Source organism: Carassius carassius, chromosome 40, assembly GCF_963082965.1.
Source record: "Carassius carassius chromosome 40, fCarCar2.1, whole genome shotgun sequence".
NCBI classification, from domain to species: Eukaryota; Metazoa; Chordata; class Actinopteri; order Cypriniformes; family Cyprinidae; genus Carassius; species Carassius carassius.
The window spans coordinates 6188626-6208627 of NC_081794.1; the positions used below are offsets into that span (position 1 = coordinate 6188626).

At 37.8% G+C, this 20002-nt stretch overlaps 1 protein-coding gene across 2 annotated transcripts; it reads right to left on the reverse strand.

The window, feature by feature from the left end:
- Positions 1-247: 247 nt before the first annotated feature.
- Positions 248-9382, reverse strand: LOC132122027 (early growth response protein 2b-like). 2 transcript variants are annotated; one of them, XM_059531862.1, is made up of 2 exons: positions 9229-9382; positions 248-2172 (listed from the first exon to the last, which is right to left on the reverse strand). In XM_059531862.1, the coding sequence occupies exon 2, from the start codon at positions 2150-2152 to the stop codon at positions 1097-1099; it is 1056 nt and encodes a 351-aa protein (XP_059387845.1). In that variant the 5' UTR covers positions 2153-2172; positions 9229-9382; the 3' UTR covers positions 248-1096. The 2 variants fall into 2 exon arrangements, with proteins under 2 accessions (XP_059387845.1, XP_059387844.1); XM_059531861.1 differs by lacking the exon at positions 9229-9382 and adding an exon at positions 2496-2857 and having other exon boundaries at positions 249-2172.
- Between the last annotated feature and the right edge of the window lie 10620 nt (positions 9383-20002).

Genomic DNA, 20002 nt, shown 5'->3' on the forward strand with positions numbered 1-20002 from the left:
TCACCACACAAAACCACAAAGATTCATAGTGTCAACAGTTATTTGTCTTTTTTTTCTCTGTTGTTTCTCAATTGTCACACCATAGACACTGTAAAGAGTGGTCATAACAGTGTCAAATCAGTTAATTTATGATCACAAAGTGAGTCATTTTTCTTCACCTGCATGTTTTAATAATTGTTCCCTTTACACTAACCCTTCTTTAATTATTCATGATATTCCCCCTCAAGCATTTTGCCCTATATTGAATATTACAGACAGTAATATTCACACCCTTTATGCATTTGTAAACAACACAGTGTGTGGGTGCTGGCCCTTGAGACCATGAGTCAGAGTTCAGTGATGCCCAAAAGGGAATGTCCCTACAAGTCTACTTCACTTTTTCCTTTAACACCTTCTTTTTTATAATGAAAATCAGTTAAACAAGCAGAAGTTCACAATCCATGTGTGGTTTATTATTTTCATGTTGACAAAGTAGGACATTATATATTGACCTGCGTTAGTCACTTCATAACAAATACATTTACATCAGTCAGAACAAACCACAGAACAAACGTCAAGTCGCTATGAGTTCAGCTATATACACACGATCCTTGTTTTAAGCACGAATGCAACATTTTTGACACGAAACGGTTTGTACAAAAATATATCTTCAAAAACTTTCATATTAAAGGATAATGTACATTTTATTTCAAGCCTCCGGGTGTATGTACAAGATGAACGGACGAAAGGCACGACTATGGGAGAAAATAGTGACACGTTTGAAAGTTTAGTCTGTTTAAATTAACTCTGTTAACAACTCCACTTTTCTCCTTTTACCTAAGACACGAGTCTCCCACGTGCTATCTAAGGTTATTTTTTTAATTAAATTAATAGGCTTAAAATATTCAAACAAAGTGCGTTTGGAGGCGAAAAGAAAGCGAACATATCGCACCACCTTCAAAAGTGCGCACGATAATTGTGTCCATATATCATTTGGCACTGTGGTTTGATTTCACTTTCATCAGTCCACCCGGTTTTCATATATCACGAATGGTGCATTATTATTGTCATCATATTGCCTACATAGTGTTGGATATTGCACGGTCCAGCTGAAACTCTACTGGCTTGAACTGGACGAGCAGATGCCCGTGGCGACGCCGCGCTCCGAGCTGGACACTCCGGACGACGACGAGGATGATTTCCTCTCCTTCTGTCGCAGGTGGATTTTGGTGTGTCTCTTTCTTTCGTCGCTTCGCGCGAACTTTCTCCCGCAAAAGTCGCAGGCGAACGGCTTCTCGCCGGTGTGCGTTCGGATGTGGGTCGTCAGGTGGTCGCTGCGACTAAAGTTCCTCATGCATATCCGACACTGGAAGGGTTTGTGGCCGGTGTGGATGCGGATGTGTCTGGTGAGCTCGTCGGACCGGGAGAAGCGCCTGTCGCAGCCCTCCGCCGGGCAGGGGTAGGGCCGCTCGTGCACGGGGGTCTTGCTGGGTCTGTTGGGGTATTTCCTCGGGCGCAGGATGGGCCTGAGGGGTAAGTTCTGCGGGCTGTAGGCTGTGGGTAGCCGGGGACCGTCAGACACCGGTCCCCCCAGTGTGAAGTTCCTGATAGTGTTCAGGGGGGTCAACGGAGGCGGGACTCTGAACGAGTCCAGCGGACACGAGAACGGTTTGCGGTCGGGCATCGACTGCATGTCCCTCTGGCACGGCGGCTGGAAAAAGCCGGCGTAGTCAGGGATGATGGGAAACAGCCCGGAGTCCGTGCTTGGCTTTGGGGACGAGTACGATGGCGGTGGATAGGAGATCGGGCAGGTGGAGGTGGAGAGGAACGCAGATGGGTCTTGATACACCTCCCCGCATCCAGAGTAGGGCGGTGGGGGCGAGTAGATGTGCTCCATGTCCGCCTGGTTCTGCGCCATGGTGCAGCTGAGGGTGCTGGAGAAGTGGCTGGGGGAGACTGAGGAGGCAGGTGACGAGGATGCTGAGGATGGCTGGGTCATGCCCAGGATTCCCGCGCTAACGATGTTGATCACGCCCTCTGGGTTCCAGTTTCCTGGGTACTGGGAGTCGATGGAAAACTTTCCCATGTAGGTGAAAGTTTGGTTACGAGGGCCAGCTGGTTGTGCGAAGCTGCTGGAATAGGTCAAGTCGAGGCAGCGCTTCTCCGTGCTCATATCCCCGCTAATCAAGCCATCTGCAAAAAAAAAAAATACACACAAAACAAGGTTTAGGTACACATGAAAGAAGGCTGTCTTATGGATCATGCAACTATTGGATGCAGCGCGCGTAGCTTTTACGCAAGCTGTCCACTGTAAAACCATCAGTAGTTATAACATCAACACTAGGCGACTTCTTTTCTGAATTAGTCAAAGACCTTTGGTTTCACTTTAAATGCGTTTACTATTCTAGCAGGTTTGGTTTTAGTAGCCACACTCTTTCATTCCCACTGAAAAGCCTCAGCTGCGAGCGATGTATAAACACAGAGCACGTGAGGATGGAAGCGCGCGGCATTCTTACCTCCAGGGTTTATATGCTCGTAATGTCCTCCTAAATCACCGTTTGGAAATATAGCCACAGATGCTGGCAGTGTTGTGCCAATCTCGTCCACTGAGTAGATGCTTTCGGAAAGAGGGTGCACGAAGCCACCAAGGGTTACAGGGGCTTTCTCCAAAGTTTTAGCTGTCATCGTGAAGTCCTAAGAAGCACTCGTTCAGATGTTCACAAAATGTTTTGTGCCAGTGCGAACGCTCGCTCAAAACGTTACATGTGGATAGCTGTCAGTGAGTTTAGCGTTCACTATGTTGCCATCTGACGGCTCTGTGTTGTTGAATGACAGATCCTTGTGGAGCTGCTAGTGGTAGTATGTATTTATGGCGAGCCTATCAATGTGCCGTTACGTCACTGACCATTTAAGGACTGGATGGGAAAAGAAAAGTAGCGCTGCGCGATCTGATTGGTTACAGACCCTATGACGCGTCGAGGTAACACTTCTCAGTGGAGAATCCTTTCTGTACAGCCGCTCATGCATAAAAACCATTGTGCTAGGTGGAAAAAGAACAACGTTATATTGCTTGTTGTATGAAAATATTTTTAGACAACAATAACAAAAAATAAAGGCAAGTGTCTGTTAAAATATATTGAAGCCAAAATCTAACGTTTTGATACAACAAGTCATTCTCAATCAGGAATTCCGGTTCATTATCACGCCATAAATGGTTTTATCCGGTAAACAGCTACACCCCTTCGTCCATTTATGGAGCATATTCCGGAAACTGAGTATCGGAAACTCGCGAGTGTTGCCGAGCAAAGAGACGCGCCTCAACCAGCATCAGAAAACCACAATCAAATGAGACACAATCACGGAATTTCTACCTTTGCTTCAATGGCACAGTCGGAAAGTGCGCTGCCTCTATTTGAATAGACCCTGTGTTTTTGGAAAGAGGGAAACGTTTTTAGTAACTGCATTCTATAATTAGAATGTTGCTGGAAAGCAGATTTATTTATTTATAATTCTAAAAATGTAAACAAACAAAAAATAAAATTTTATTTAATTTATTTTTGTTTCGTTTTCTTCCGACGGTTTGTGTTAATAATGCATTAATGGTGCAGGAGATTAAAAAAAAAAAAAAAAAAAAAAAAAACATCTCAGCAAAATTTGTTCACCGCTATTATTTTGTTTTTCATGTTATAGCCTAGACCTAAACAATTTAATGTACTATATTTAATTCGACTGTCCTCTTGCTCTAAAACGTGAGGGCAAGAAACTAAAACTTTCCAAATGTAAATGCCTGTATGCGTAAATAGAAATGATTTCCACTGTGAGGTCTAAAGATGCGACTAAATAAAAAAGATGATAGAAGTGAATTCCCCCCGTGGGTTTAGAAACTGCTCTTAGTAACACACACGGGGGAGGAGGGAGATTAGGTCTCAATTTGAGCCAGTGATTTTAGTCTATTATAGACTGAATTCATATTAAATAGGCTACATGTCCAAAATGTAGGCTACAGCCTTTATTTGAGTGACTGAGCTTCCTGTTTAATGCTATAGCCCATACTTTCGCTAATTGATCAATGATCTGTAGTCTATTGTATTTATTTACCAGCCTTAGATCTACATTGACCTTTAGAAGACTATGACTTAGTCAATTTGGGTTATAGGCTATGAGGTGGATTAACCAGACGGCCAAATAAAGCACACAGTTATAATTCAAGTTTAAGTTTGCACGCCTTGCTTTTGCCTTGAAGAAATCCACATCACATTAAAGCAGAAATCACGTATTACACATTGTTTTCAAGGTTCAATTAGTCGTCGCCACGCGCGCTCGATGAATTGAAGTCCTCGCGCGCAGTCCGTGACATTGCTTCAAATCACACGCCAGTGGTTAATAGCTGCTAGTCAAGTCACAACTCGACTTCTGTCTGAGTTATGACTGTTGGAATGATCGCTTGAGTCTATGTGTGTTTTCAGGGCACATATGTTAATCTCTGGAAAAAACTCTTCCATTGAACTTCTGACATCCCACTCATCATGCAGACGGCCGGTATGACTGTGCGAATGGTCGCATATCAGCATTTTGACCGCATTTGCAGTAGACTACATACAAAACACTTCGGTTTTATCTGCAGCAAGCATTAATTCTCCCAAATAAAAGGGCACACATCCGTTTAGATTTCCTCACGTGCTTAATCCTGGTTGCGTTTTGTAAACATTTCAAAAATGAAATGCCTGATAGGATTACAAATTAATATGACTACGGAATTGTGCACTGCTCTTTTTGAGAGATTTGAAAATTAGGAAATTATGTAAATTAGTGAGGGAGTTTTGTTGTGTAAATAAGTTCTTAAAGTAGTTTATTTAAAATTATATCAAGTATTTATTCATTTCAAATGTTGTTAAACTAATAAATAATAACCTATATTATAGGCTTTACACACACACACACACACACACACACACACACACACACACACACACAGACACACACACACACACACACACACACACACACACACACACACATATATATATATATATATATATATATATATATATATATATATACAGTACAGACCAAAAGTTTGGACACACCTTCTCATTCAAAGAGTTTTCTTTATTTTCATGACTATGAAAATTGTAGTCACACTGAAGTTATCAAGGGCTATTTGACCAAGAAGGAGAGTGATGGGGTGCTGCGCCAGATGACCTGGCCTCCACAGTCACCGGACCTGAACCCAATCCAGATGGTTTAGGGGTGAGCTGGACCGCAGACAGAAGGCAAAAGGGCCAACAAGTGCTAAGCATCTCTCTGGGAACTCCTTCAAGACTGTTGGAAGACCATTTCAGGTGACTACCTCTTGAAGCTCATCAAGAGAAAGCCAAGAGTGTGCAAAGCAGTAATCAAAGCAAAAGATGGCTACTTTGAAGAACCTAGAATATGACATATTTTCAGTTGTTTCACACTTTTTGTTATGTATATAATTCCATATATAATTCCACATGTGTTAATTCATAGTTTTGATGCCTTCAGTGTGAATCTACAATTGTCATAGTCATGAAAATAAAGAAAACTCTTTGAATGAGAAGGTGTGTCCAAACTTTTGGTCTGTACTGTATATATATATATATATATACATATATATATATATATATATATATATATATATATATATATATATATATATATATATATATATATATATATATATACAGTATATGTTGCTGTCATCATATATATATATATATATATATATATATATATATATATATATATATATATATATATATATATATATATATGTATATATGTTGCACTGGAAATTTGTCACATAGGCCTACTTTAACTATAAAGTTATAAAGTCAACAGTATTTCATAATATATCCTATATTTTCACACACTGCATTCTCTGCTATCAGTTTTGCAATCCCTGTTATAAGAAGAAAGCATTTCATTTTGCTATTGCTTCACACCAGAGATGGTTTAACACCAGTGATAATTGTAATATAAAAAAAATAAAATAAAAATCAACAGGGAAAAATGTTTTTTATGGTCAGAGGTTGTCCTCATTTTTGAAAATTAGCAATTCAAATAATTATTTCTTCAAGCTTGACAGCCGCTTGAAAGGGATTCTAAATCACTCTGCACACAGGAAACAGTACACACCCCTAGTTTTGATTGTACAATGAAAATCCCCAAAGCTTCCTGCATGCTGTCCATCAATCACATATATTTGTATCGCCACCCATGCAGGCTCGGGTTATTTTTGAGAAGGTGTTGCTGTCATCATAAGCATTTCTTGGGAACAGTTTGTGATCTCAGAACACCACCAGAGTGTCATAATTACTGAATGAATTAAAAATGGAGCCATCTGTTGCCACAGCTTACACTTATCACTGACTCTACGGTGGATAGATACTATTACTGAGATGCAGTGTATAAACCAAAGCTTCAGAACACTAAAGCTTCTATAATGGCATCAATGGTTCTGTAAAGTACTTTAAAAATTCATGGAACTTTTACAAATGCAAAAAAGCTTCTTTGTAGGAGAAAAAGGTTCTTTAGAATTGCAAAATCTCCATGAAACAAATGTTTATTCAATGGCACAAAATAGAATAATGGCTTAAAACCTTTTTAGAACCTTGTGAAGGTTTTTTAAATTACTACTGTTGACCACTGAGAAATATGTAGAAAGCCAAAAGTCGTCCCCCAAGCCTGTTATGGGCCTAAACTGAGCAGACATTTTCAGGGCTGTTAATCGGCTTTGTGGGTAATGATTTAATAAGGGCCCCATGTATCTGTAACCTGTCTGAGATCCCCTCTAGTCCACACGGTCCGCTCTGCATCTTTTATCGCCGGTGTCGCTCAAGCGGGCAATTAGTAAGAAGGTTGTGTCGTCATAATGACATCTCAGTAGATATTGACTGGAGTGCATCCCTGCAAATCACCCTAAACGTTCAATAGCGAGTCAGGGCCAGCAACACGCCACAGTTACATTATCACTCGCAGACGTTTAGTGCCGAACAGCTTTACACGCTTGTCAGGCGCGCCAGTGCTTTTCTCGCCCTGTGAATAAAGACTAAAGCGAATAATGTGACAGACCGCAGCCAGACTTATTACAGGGACGTGTCAGTCGCTGTTAATGGGGGAAGCCCTTTAAATATTGTCTCAGTTGGGAGCCTGAACATCCATAATGAGGAGGTAATGAACCTGCTCCTGTTTCTGCTGGCTGTATTAATTGCAAAGGCCAGAAAACCTTGCAAGGAAAGAATAATTAGCTTTGAGATCAAGCTCTTGAAGATATGCATTTATTTGGTTTTACCTCGTGACCTTATTCACCTTTTGTATTTACAGTCGCACCAATAAGACCATCAGCAACTGCTATGACATGAACTGGTTAATCGTGGCTGTATGACAGCTCAATAAAGAAGCCCAGCTCAACACAAAAGCACTCGAGTCTGCACAGAACAGCGGCGATCTTTACCGCTGACTGAATGCTTCACATTTTCAGGGATTCTTGCATCCTCCCCCACAAATGAAAGAAGGAAACTTCTTCAGATGCATGTGTCTTTTGTTGTACGCCTACAGATGCAAAAATGTTTGCACACTGTGCAGAAGTGGCCTGCTTTGGCAGAGTGTGCCGGGCCCGCCGAATGCCCATTGGCAGCTGGGATCTGGCTGTCCCTGCTGGGAATGATGGTCTCAATGTAATGGACACCCACACATGGCAGCTACTGAATTCAAGAGCTTTCTTTCTTGCATGTGCTCGGGGGCTCCCGGGGTCAAACGACTCCTGCACATTGAGGATACATAGAATGACATCCTTCTGCATAAGCCTTCGCTTTGTTTTTCAGGTCTGTTTCATTGTTCTCTATTACTCATCAAATCGTCCATGGGAACAGCACACACAACAAAAGGCTTCATGATATAACTGTACTCACAAATTGAGTAAATAGGCCAATTCACTATTTCTCTAGTTTTACTGTTTACTTCTACTATCGATCTTAAAAACAAAGGTTCTAAAATAGTTTTGGTGGCAGCAATGCCATAGAAGAACCATTTTTTGTTTCCCCAAAGAACCCTTCAGTGAAGATCTTTTTTTTATTATTATTATTTTTTTTTTTTTTTTTGCAATTTAAAGAACCTTTTTCCACAATATAGATATAACCTTTTGTGGAATGGAAAGATTCCATAAATGTCAGAGGTTCTTCTTGTTCTATATCTTTGTTCTAAATATAATTTTATCAAAAAATGTCATTTTATTCCCAGTGCCCAAAGTTAGCTCAAATAAGAAAGAAATAAAAAGGGTCAGGAGCATCGCTGTAATTGTGTGTATTCGAAAAGGGAAAACAGGACAATTTATGAATCCGCTCCAGGAACGGAATGTCTCTCCAAACTGGTCAGGCATATGACAATACACCAAAGCAAGCTGTCAAGTTACACCCACAAAATTCAGATGAGGTTTGTCGAAGAGCGGTGAATGGACACAAACCTGCTCTAGAGCCAGCTGAGATCTAAAGACTAGCCGTGGGAGACTCCGAACAACATGAATTGTTCTTTTTACCAAGTAGGAGGCCGTTTTTCCTAGTGAATTTGTGTAGGTGTTACTTTTCTATAGATGCTTACCTTCAAAGGACTTTTTGGTTTGCGCTAATGGTATTGGCGAGCTAACAATTGTTGTTCTGCTTTTCTTTTTTTTCTTTTTTGGTAATAATAATCTGTTTAAATTTAAGGATTAATGACATGATATTCCACGGCCTTTGGAGAAAATCATCGTCTTTGTATCGGCAATATATTTGGAAGATGTAAATGCTTTTTTCCCTTATTCAGAAATCATCAGAAATAATCAAGCCAAAAAATTTAAATTGTTTTCATTTTATAATATTTTAAACAGTTATTCCGACAATTATTTTCAACTATTTGTCTAAATACATGCATTTTACTCTAACTTGACATTTTTGAAGGCAACATAACATCAAGTCAATTTTGAAACACTCAGATGACATAATTGCTCACAGAAACAGTCGAGAGCAATAATACCTTTCCGGGAAAAAAAGTTTCGCCCTTTCGTATTTGATGTATTGTAATTTCCCATTATCCACATTATCTAAATTAAGGTCTCTGCTCACAGAGACAAGTACTGTACACCCACAGGTTCAACATCATGCAGCATTACAGTACATTAAAGTGTACACACACACACACACATGCTCAAACACATAAGGAAACATTGGTGATGGTGAACGCTATACTCACATTATCAGTGCTGCATGGAGAGTGGCTCTTTGTGACTTCCCATCATATGAGTGGGCTCCTCCAAGAGCTTCACACCGCTCCAATAGCAAAACAGCGCTCCACACACACTCACACACTCCTGGGATAGCTGGTGCTCCTCATCCAAACTGATCTGGTTTCAAACTGATAGTCTATATTCTACCGTGTGGCTATATGAGGTGCTGTCTATCTCTCTCGCGCTGTTTCATGGGGGTGTTACAAAGTGGAAGAAGGAAACTCAAGACAATGGTTGGACTTTATGTGTATCCTACATCTTTGACATTGAAATTGTCATGGTAATGTTAAGTCAGAGGTGCAAGAGCTGAAATGCTTTGACGGACAGAGTTGTGGGTTTTGGTGTCATTCAAGCATCTTGATTAGAGGGTGGACAACGCAGTCATGCATGCAGCACGCGTGTTCTAATGCAGTGAATCAGATTAATTTCTTCCTAATTTTTACTAGCAAAAGAGTGAATTACTATCTAAAATACTTTTGTTGTCCCTGAAAGATTTGAACACACCCCTGATAACTTTGATAACTCACACTATTTGAGTACATATTGAAAAAGTCCTATTTAAGGATCCAATACGATCTCATGAGAAAACAAGATGGGGATTTCTAATGAAATCAACTGTGATGTGATATGAAAATGTACATTATTTTTACAATAATCAAGCATGAAGGTCCACTTTGAGACAAATGGCTAGTAACCAAAACAGCAACATATTGACTTAAACTTGAAATTATGAGTTAAAAAGACTGAAATAGTTTTTTTTATTGTAAAACATACTAATCTTTGTTTATTTGCCAAGTTTTCAATAATTTTCTTTCAAAATCTTTTTTTTTTTTTTACAGTTCAACTGTCAATGGTGCATAAGTAGAATGTACAGAAACATATAAATGAGATTGTATGAATTAGACACCAATTTGGCAAATCGTAACTTGCCATGATAAATTTGCACTTTTTTTTTTAATTGAAATATCACAAAGCAAAACACTTGTTCTGGGCTAGTAAGAAACTTCATCCATAAAATTAAACTTTAAGTAGCCATTGTTAACTGGAAAAGTGCAACATAAAGGTAAAATAAAAAGAATTTATAAACTGAAATAAAATTTAGTTATGTCTTATTATGCTGCAAAGTAATAATGATAGACAAACTGCTGTCTGTGTATGCACTATGTGTCTCATATTGACACTGTTTCTGTTCTCAGAGCACTGTCCTACTGGTGCAGCAGGTCAAATCCCAACACAAGCTTCATTATTACTAATTACACCCGGTCCATCATTGACTTTTGCCATCCCTATTAGCAACATGAGCCATTAACACTAATGTTTTTTTAACACTGAAGACGCAAGACTTTTCCTGCTCTCTGGGCCTTACTGTAGCGCAATAGGTGAGCCTCTGTAGTCTCAAATTCAGGCATTAAAGATATCCCTGGCATCCCATTAATTTCAAAAGTTTCTGATAAACTTCACAAGCTTTATGGTGAAAATGACCGTGAATGACATGTTTGTAGAATGCAAAAAGCTGTAGGTTTAATGTAACCTTGAGACAGTAAATTAATTCTTAATATTTAGTCAAACTAATCTCATTCTCTGTTCTGCTCTGTTCTGGAATATTGTGAATATTTAATATTTGTGAATTACATTGAAGGGGGTCATCAGTGAATATGGCAGCCTGTTTCAATGATTTCAGAAGACTTGGAAAATCATGCAAGTTGCATGGACTACTTTTTTGTCATTTTGGAACTTGACAGATATGAACTATCATGGTGTGAAAAACATCAATGTGAAGATTCTTCCGAATTTCTCCTGTGATGATCTTGGGAGAGAAAAAAAAATGGATTTAAAATAAAGTTAAATCGTGGCAGGAATTTAATTAGTAATTTCTGGTGAACTCTTTAAGCTTTAAGAACAGAAAGCATAACACTTTCAATCTGAAATAGACAGAATTAATAGATTGTTAAGAAATATCAGATTTTGGACCTTCAAATTGTCTTCTCGGACTAAAAAAAGACATTTTGAACAACACTGCATAAAATATCACAAAAGCATCGCAACTGAAACAAAAGCGTGCAGCTGAAAGTTCAGATGTGAGACGATGCAAAGCCGCACCAGAGTTAAGGTGTGTGTGTGGAGCAGCGCAAACGTATACAGCACAGAAAATTAAGCAAATGGCATCATTATAAGCGTTCATCTTGGCTTGCGAGGGGTGCGGGAGATGATGGGGTGTCTGTGTCTACAGCGGTCTCAACAGACAGAGCTGCATGTCAGGCGCTGGTAACAAATGGTTCTGCTAAATCAATCTTTAATTTGATGCCAGCCTTTTGCTAATGGAGAGTCTTGTTAGAGTCTTAGCCTTTTGTCGGCTCAGTCAAAGTTTACCCATTATGCAGCAGATCCATCATTTTCTAGATGTGGTCAGTAATGAATTGTGTGCATCAGCATCATTAGAGGTTTATGAACCAAAAGCTTCCACCTATTAAATGGAGCTATTAAAGACGTTCTTAATGTTCACCCTGTTTAATGGTGAGAAATAGACTAAAGCAGTCACGGGAGAAAAATTAGTTGATTTTGATTCATTAGATGCTCGCTCATTTATGTGATCCTGAGTGATTGCTTTCTAATACACTGTTTCCCACCAAAACAACAAAAGTACGTAATGTCTTCATCAGTAAAATCATCTTATTTAAGAACTTGTTTGTGAGATTTCGAAAATGGACTAACAGCTTTGCACAAGTGCAAAATAAAATAATGTTTGACACTGATGAATCCAAGGTCTTAAAAGGCATAATTTGTTTAGTCTGAATATGTGTGATGTGTCTCTTCTCTGATACACCCATGCATGTGTTTGTGTCATTTCCTTAAGTTAATATTATTCCTAAACCTGGTGTTTTTAGATTTAAATAAGACTTTATTTAATATTAATCCATTAGCTGTCATTGCATCCACTATCCTGTTCTAAAAATGTTGCAAAATATGTGTGTTATTGTATTTATTTTAAAGTGGTTACCTCATTGGGTTGTTGTATACATTCTGTTTTGTTGTTGTTGTTGTTGTTGTTATTTAACCTTCTAGAGCCCAGAATATCATAAAGACTTGAAGATGGGCTCTTTTGATTTGTGCCAGTGAGGAACCGCCTAGTAACTTCCGAGGAATCACTCTGAAACTCTTTAGTGACAGCTTAGCAACACCCTAGAAACCACTGAGAACATTTCTGGCTTCAGCAAATACTGGGAAAGTTGTCAGGCCACCTACAAAAAATCTTGGCGGAGAGTTTTGCACGTGCAAGCACCAGTCACGTTGTCTAGAGAAAATGTAAAAATCCCAAATCCTTCACCTCCTCCTTACAGAAACACTTATTTAGACTGAATCTAGAAGCTATTTTTGTTTTGACTGTCCTTTTCTTAGATAATGGTAATAATGTGGAAATTAGCAGTGATACGGCAAGAAATAGGTTACCTAAACATTTAGAACCTGTTAGAGTACATATAAAAAGAGAGTCTCTTTCAGGAATAATATTATAATAATATGAACTGAAGATAATGTTTTTGGACACTTAATTGCATGTTATATGCAATTAAATCAAAATGTAATATAGTAAAAATTTTATTTCAATGCAGTTAGTTGAACTTAAAAATATCTTTTAATCCACTTAAATAGAACTTAAAGGTCAAAGGTCTTTTTTGAAGCTTTGATTTTGTTTACAGTGTGCAATATAACGTGTTCATGTTTCGCGTGTAAAAAAAACAGTATTTTTCACATAATTCATCTATCTGTATACCGCTGTTTTCACTGTCATAAAAACGGGCTGATGACTTCCTTGTTCTATAAAGTCCCTCCTTCAGAAATATGTAACAAGTTCTGATTGGGCCAGCGGTTCCTGTGTTGTGATTCGACAGCAGCTGAGCGAGCGCTGCCCTCCTGGAAACGCGATTGGACTAATTTTGAGAAGCAAGTGGGCAGGATTTGTTTTGAAAACCTGGCAATCCTGATCTGAACGCACGTGCTGGAGATGTACTTATAATCACAGGAGCGTTTTTACTGACGATGCGCATGAAAATCACATTCGATTTTTTTGCACAGCCCTAACATCTAGTTAAACAGCGTTGCCCTTTGTGTAATAAGTTACAGAAACTGTTAAACACACAAACTTAAATAATAAAATACACTTACCGGTTGTGGTCCATAAACAACGCCTTCTCCCGACAAAGAGGGAACTGCTCCATCTTTCAAGAATAATCTTTGTGTGAATCCGCCATTAAACTGATTGAGATTGAGGAAGCTGCCCTCAGCAAAATGTGCTGCACATAGTTTTACATGTGGATTATAATTTTCGGGAACCGAGTTAAACATAAATTGTAACCATTAATCTCTAAGTACAGCATCCCTGGGAAGGCCAAACTAAGGTGATTGGACTCCGAGATGAAAATAAGAGTTTTGACGACATGGCGACAAAAACAAACGCAGCTCTTCCTCTTCTCCGCAACAAGCGCAACAAGACCACGCCCCCGTTTGTGTGTTCATGTGGGCGGAGGTTAGTCAAAAAACTGTTTTAGTGACGTCATTACTGCTGGAACTAGAGGGATGTATTCCAAATGGGTCGTTCGTTGTAGGCGAATTCTGTTAAATAAAATATCTTGCTTGGCATTGAACTTTGAGCTTTATAATTTTACATATATTATTTATACTCTAACAACAACATTACACACTAAATGATGTTTTCGTTAACAAGGTTCGGGAGGAGCGCGTCAGATACTTAGCCTAATCAACACAGGTGGACCACAATCTAGTAATCAATCCCACAGTATAAATCTAGCTGACTTACCTCTTTCCATTGATGGTTAATCAGCATCCTTCCTCCACCCCATCTCCTCACTGCGTGTTCACCTTATAATTAGACGGGGAAGGGGGGGTATTCTAGGTTCAGGCCATTCCCGAGCTCGGAGCCCTTCCCCAGACAGCACGCCAAATATGCATACCATACCTCAGCTAATTATATGTAAGCGTGAACTCGTGAACTAAAGTTTAAAACATGGGATCACGAAGAACGGGACCTTTAAGTACATTGTAATGTAATGTAATATAGATTTGTATTGCTTTGGGAAGCATTTATGGTAACTACACTGCACTTTAATGTAATTCCTACTGATGTAATATTGAATAAAACACTACAGTTTAATTTATAATAAAGTATTTTACATGTGCTTTAGTATGTTAGTCAACACATTAAAATAAATGCCTTTCTTTGAAGGACAAATATATATATTAAATTGTAATGGTTGAAAAGTATTTTAAAGTAAAACATTTAATTTGACGTTATAGCAAACTGCACGTTTTTAAAAGTATCCAGTATACTTAAAGTGATAGTTCTCCCAAAAACGAAAATTCTCATGTTCTCACCCTCCAAACCTGTATGAATTTCTTTCTTCTTGGGAACACAAAATACATTTTTTTGAAGAATGTTGGTAGCCAAACAGTTGTTGGTCTTCACTGACTTGCCTGGTAGGGAAAAACTATGGAAGTCAATAGGGGCCAGAAACTGTTTGGTTACCAACATTCTTCAAAATATCTTCTTTTGTATTAAACAGAAGAAAGAAATTCATGCAAGCTTGGAACAACATGAGGGTGAGTAAATGATGGCAGATTATCCATGTTCTATTAAGTGGTCTTAATATTATGTCTTTTAAAAATATACTTTTACGATTTGAAGTGCAATTAAGTGCACTTAGCAAGACAACATTTAGCTGCATTACTGAGCCATTTTTATTGTGGGGACCTGATATCTAGTTTTACTATCAAATACTTTATTATTTTAGCACATATGACATACAACTCTCTCTTGTTGTCAAATTTGAGTCACTGTTTGGAATTTTTGAGAACATTTTTGGACTTAGCATGAAACTCAGTAACGATCTACCTATGATCCAACACCATCCCAATCCAAGTCTCTCTTGGTGCTCTGGGAGCAAGGTAAAGGCAGAACAGCAGCGTGGTTGTCCAGGGGAGAAGAAACAAAGGCCCAGTGGCTGGTCCATTCTCCCCCAAAGCTGATACCACCTGCAGGGGCCAGCCCCTCTCCTGAGTGTCCCAGCACCACTCTCCAAATGATGATTAATCACGGGGGCCGAGGGGGGCTTGGACCCTGACACGGCCATAATGCTGGTCACCAGAGTCTGGATTGGCCAGCAGTGATCAGTGGGTGGATGTCCAAAGAAGATGGATGACCTCGGCGATGGCTCGGACTCCTGTCATTAACAAGAGAGAAAAAAAAGAAATGCAGCTCCGTGTGAGAGAGACTTTGTTTGTGTGGGAATAAATGAGAGTTTTGACATTAGCAAACGTTTAAGACACCCAACTTTCCCAACGCAAAGTAGTCTGAGCCCTGACAGTACATGACAGCCGTGAACTTCTGGAAGTTTGAGATCGTTTGCTCTCATCAGCGGAAAGAAGAGCCGTGGCGAGCTGAGATTTTCTCTGACAGTTACAAATGAAGCTGCGATTCATTATTTTCCAGGGAATTCGGTCTTCTGCAGACGAAGATGGAGATGCAGCCGTGGCGTCACTGCCCATTTGGATGGAGATGAATCAAGGCACTTTAGCCCAGACGCAGCACTGACAATCACATCAGCGAGGCTATCGGACTCCCCTCTACTCCTCGTGGACGGATCCGGTGTGGAGCGGAGCGGGTAATAAAGGCTCCTACTGAAACCCCATTAAGCCCAATCTCCAAAGACCAGCTCATTAGCATAGCGGAATATTCCCCCCGTTTGTGTAATTCTATAAACTCTTATTGCTTCCACTATCCTATTCTTAAATGATGCTAATAATGTGGAAAGTTTAGCTGTATAAATGAGAGTGTTCTCGCTCTTTTGCAGCTTGTGTTCATTTTAATCCGGGATCTGGTTACCTCATTCACAATCCCCCTAATGACCCATCTTTGTTAATTAAGCAGACAAGGATTGGGGAGGGGGTGGGGAGGGAGGTGCAGATTCAAGAAAAGCCACGTTTCTCCATTGTTGTCAAACTGACACGAGTGCCTGTTGTCTGTCAGGAATTAAGGACAGATTAAGTCATAACTGTGCTCTATAGTGTTTATTACATGTTAAACAGCACATTATTAACAAATTAATGATCTTTTGACCTTTAAATGAAAAATAAAATTGTTATTGCTGAACAATTCATGAACCATCAAGACCAGATGACACTATTGTTCCCTCTTCATTTAAACATTTAGTAACATACAGTTCTGTGAAAGATTATGTATTATATAACAGTATTAAATGAATACACAAATCGTATACCTTATTGTGCTTTTGTTCATTAAGAGTCACTTTAATGGATTCATATAGGTTGAATGTATGATGATGTTTCCAGCTATCAATATATATATATATATATATATATATATATATATATATATATATATATATATATATACAGTACAGACCAAAAGTTTGAAAACATTACTATTTTTAATGTTTTTGAAAGAAGTTTCTTCTGCTCATCAAGCCTGCATTTATTTGATCAAAAATACAGAAAAAACTGTAATATTGTGAAATATTATTACAACTTAAAATAATCGTTTTCTATTTGAATATACTTTAAAAAAATAATTGATTCCTGTGATGCAAAGCTGAATTTTCAGCATCATTACTCCAGGCTTCAGTGTCACATGTAACATCCAGTCTATCACATGATCATTTAGAAATCATTCTAATATTCTGATTTATTATTAGTGTTGGAAACACTTCTGCTGTCTAATATATTTGATGAATAAAAGGTTAAAAAGAACTACATTTATTCAAAATAAAAAAAGAAATTTCTAATACTATATATTCTAATAATATATTTTCTTTACTATCACTTTTTATCAATTTAACACATCCTTGCTGAATAAAAGTATTGATTTTATTTAAAAAGAAGAAAAAAAAAAAATTACTGACCCCAAATTACTGACCAGTAGTGTATATTGTTATTACAAAATATTTATATTTTAAAAACATAGCTTCTTTTTTTTATTTTTACTTTTTATTCATCAAAGTATCCTAAAAAAAGTATCACATGATCTGAAAAAATATTAAGCAGCAGAACTGTTTCCAACTTTGATAATGAATCATCATATTAGAATGTTTTCTAAATGATCATGTGATAATGATCCTAAAAATTCAGCTTTGCATCACAGAAATAAATGATAATTTAAAGTATAATAAATTTAAAAACAATTATTTTAAATTGTAATAATGTATCAAAATTTTTCTGTATTTTTGATCAAATAAATGCAGGCTTGATGAGCAGAAGAAACTTCTTTCAAAAACATTAAAAATAGTAATGTTTCCAAACTTTTGGTCTGTACTATATATATATATATATATATATATATATATATATATATATATATATATATATATATATATATATATATATATATTGGAGCTGCAATTAAGCAACATATTTCTCTGGGCATGGGTCAAAATATGCTAACAGGAGACCATGTAAAAACTGAAGCTTTTGGAGGAAGAGATACAGCCATAAGAGGTGCATTTTACACTTTGCATATAGTAGTAGTTATTAACATTAGTGGGTAGTGGGAACAAAAGAGCAAACTGGTTACCTGTAGACCTGCAGTCTATTTTAGAAACTCAACATGAGCTCCTAGCATAGGATTTCAGTGGGTGTGAATCAAAGATCTGGAAGTAGATGAGAAAAATCAAGTTTAAAATGCATGCATGGTCTTCTGTTTTTATTTTGCTCTCATGCATTTTAAATTTTTTTAATTAAATTGATAGTTCTGGTCCTGATACTAGATAATACGGAATTATTTTCCATGAAATAGAGTAGTAACAGTTTTGACTTCTGCACAATAGTTCATTGGTTTTGTTATATAATTAAGAATGACAATAAGAACTATATTTAGTAGAAGAATAACAATTAATAGACTTGCTTAATAAAATAACTTTAAATTAAAGTCTGTGGCCTTTTTATTTTTATTAGGTGGTAACAATTTTATTATATAATAATAAGGCATCAAGGTCATGCAAATGAAGGCCCTCTGGCTGATATAATTTTCATTTGCCTTTTATGGTATGAGTTCCTGTTGATTTCAAATTGAAATAATATTTGGTTTCGCATTTTTATTAGGTGACTGTACAGACTGTACAGACATACAGACACAAAAGAAAAGAATATATAATAATTATATTTATACATTTATGTACTGAGTAATATTAATTAAATATATGATATTACATGGTACTACATTAACATATGATTAGGATAAGTCTTTGGCTTAGGGTTACTTGCATGTGATTATGCATAATTAATTGTTTTTATAATAGTAAGTACATGTAACGTAACATACACCTTAAAATAAAGTGTTACATTTTTTTTTTTTAATATGACTATAATCAAAAATGTACTGCATGTACACAATAAATGCACTGTATTAAATTATTCATTTAAATGATAATACATACTATTAAATAAGCTTTATATTAAGTGTGTCCTAATCATTACATATTTTCTTATATAAAATTAAATATTATATTAATATTTATATAATGTAATAAAGATTTCCCCCCCAGAACTTTCCATACAGTCCACAGTTTCTACCAGCTAGACATTTTGACCTCAACCACTGCTAAATAAATAAATAAACAACACTTTAATGCAACTTATATACATGTACTTACTATATAATAACAGTGAATTATGCACATGCACAATTAAATTAAACTAACCCTAAACCAATTCCTTATCCTAAAATAATATGAATGTGCATATAATATTACATTAGCTTTACGCAATACTTATTTGTGTAATTACACTGTAATGATAAATGTGTAAGCAAACAAACAAATAAATAAATAAACTGAAAAGAAAAGGTGCATTTGAGTACTTGTCTGTATAAATTGCATATTCAATGTGTATTTGCATTACTTTTATAAAAGAGCTTCCCAGCACTTTCGTTTGTTATTTCTGAAGATGTCAGCAGGACAGTGTACGTACTTGCACTGTAGATTTTTCCTTTATCACACAGCATCCTGGCTCTTCCTCAGTTTCTCAGTGCATGAATGTCCTTGATACAGTAAAAGTACAGACAAGGCAATTTTCTCTGACATGCGCTGCCATCTTGTTTTGCTCAGGCAGACAAAGAGGGGCTGAGTGATGGCTTTGTTAGGCCAGTCAAGCTCTTGACAAGCGAGCTTCATATTCAAAGCATCTTCTTCCTGTTTCTCTGCATGGTTCAGGATATAGCGCTGCAGCCCTGCTTTAGCTCGTAGGTTAATGTTCAACCAGGTACAGGAACTGACGTTGTGCTTATGTAGTGGAAGTGTGTGTCCCCCGCGCTCACCATCATCAGTCTCTCCTGACAGCTAGCTCCACTTAGCTTGTTCTCAGCTTGTAACGCGCCATGTCCAATTAGCTCTCAGGGTGCTTCGTCTTCATCCCTGAAGACTGGAGAAAGCAGTAGGCTGCTCACATCCACCATGATGGAGAAGGCCTTGATTGGATGACAAGATGTCCTGCAGCCACAGTCCAGACTGAGTCAGCTAATCGTCAACTTTGTGTTCACCGGTAGAAGTGAAAGTCTGTGGCCTGGACAGGAAGTCTCAAACTGGGCCCTCAGTGCCAGGCCGGGAGGTGAGAGACACTGCTATTGTCTCTAACACCCTGTTGGTGAATTTCTGCTGATGAAGACTGACCGTGTTTCAGCAGGAAATGGAGAAGAGAGGCCTTCACCTGGAGTCCCGA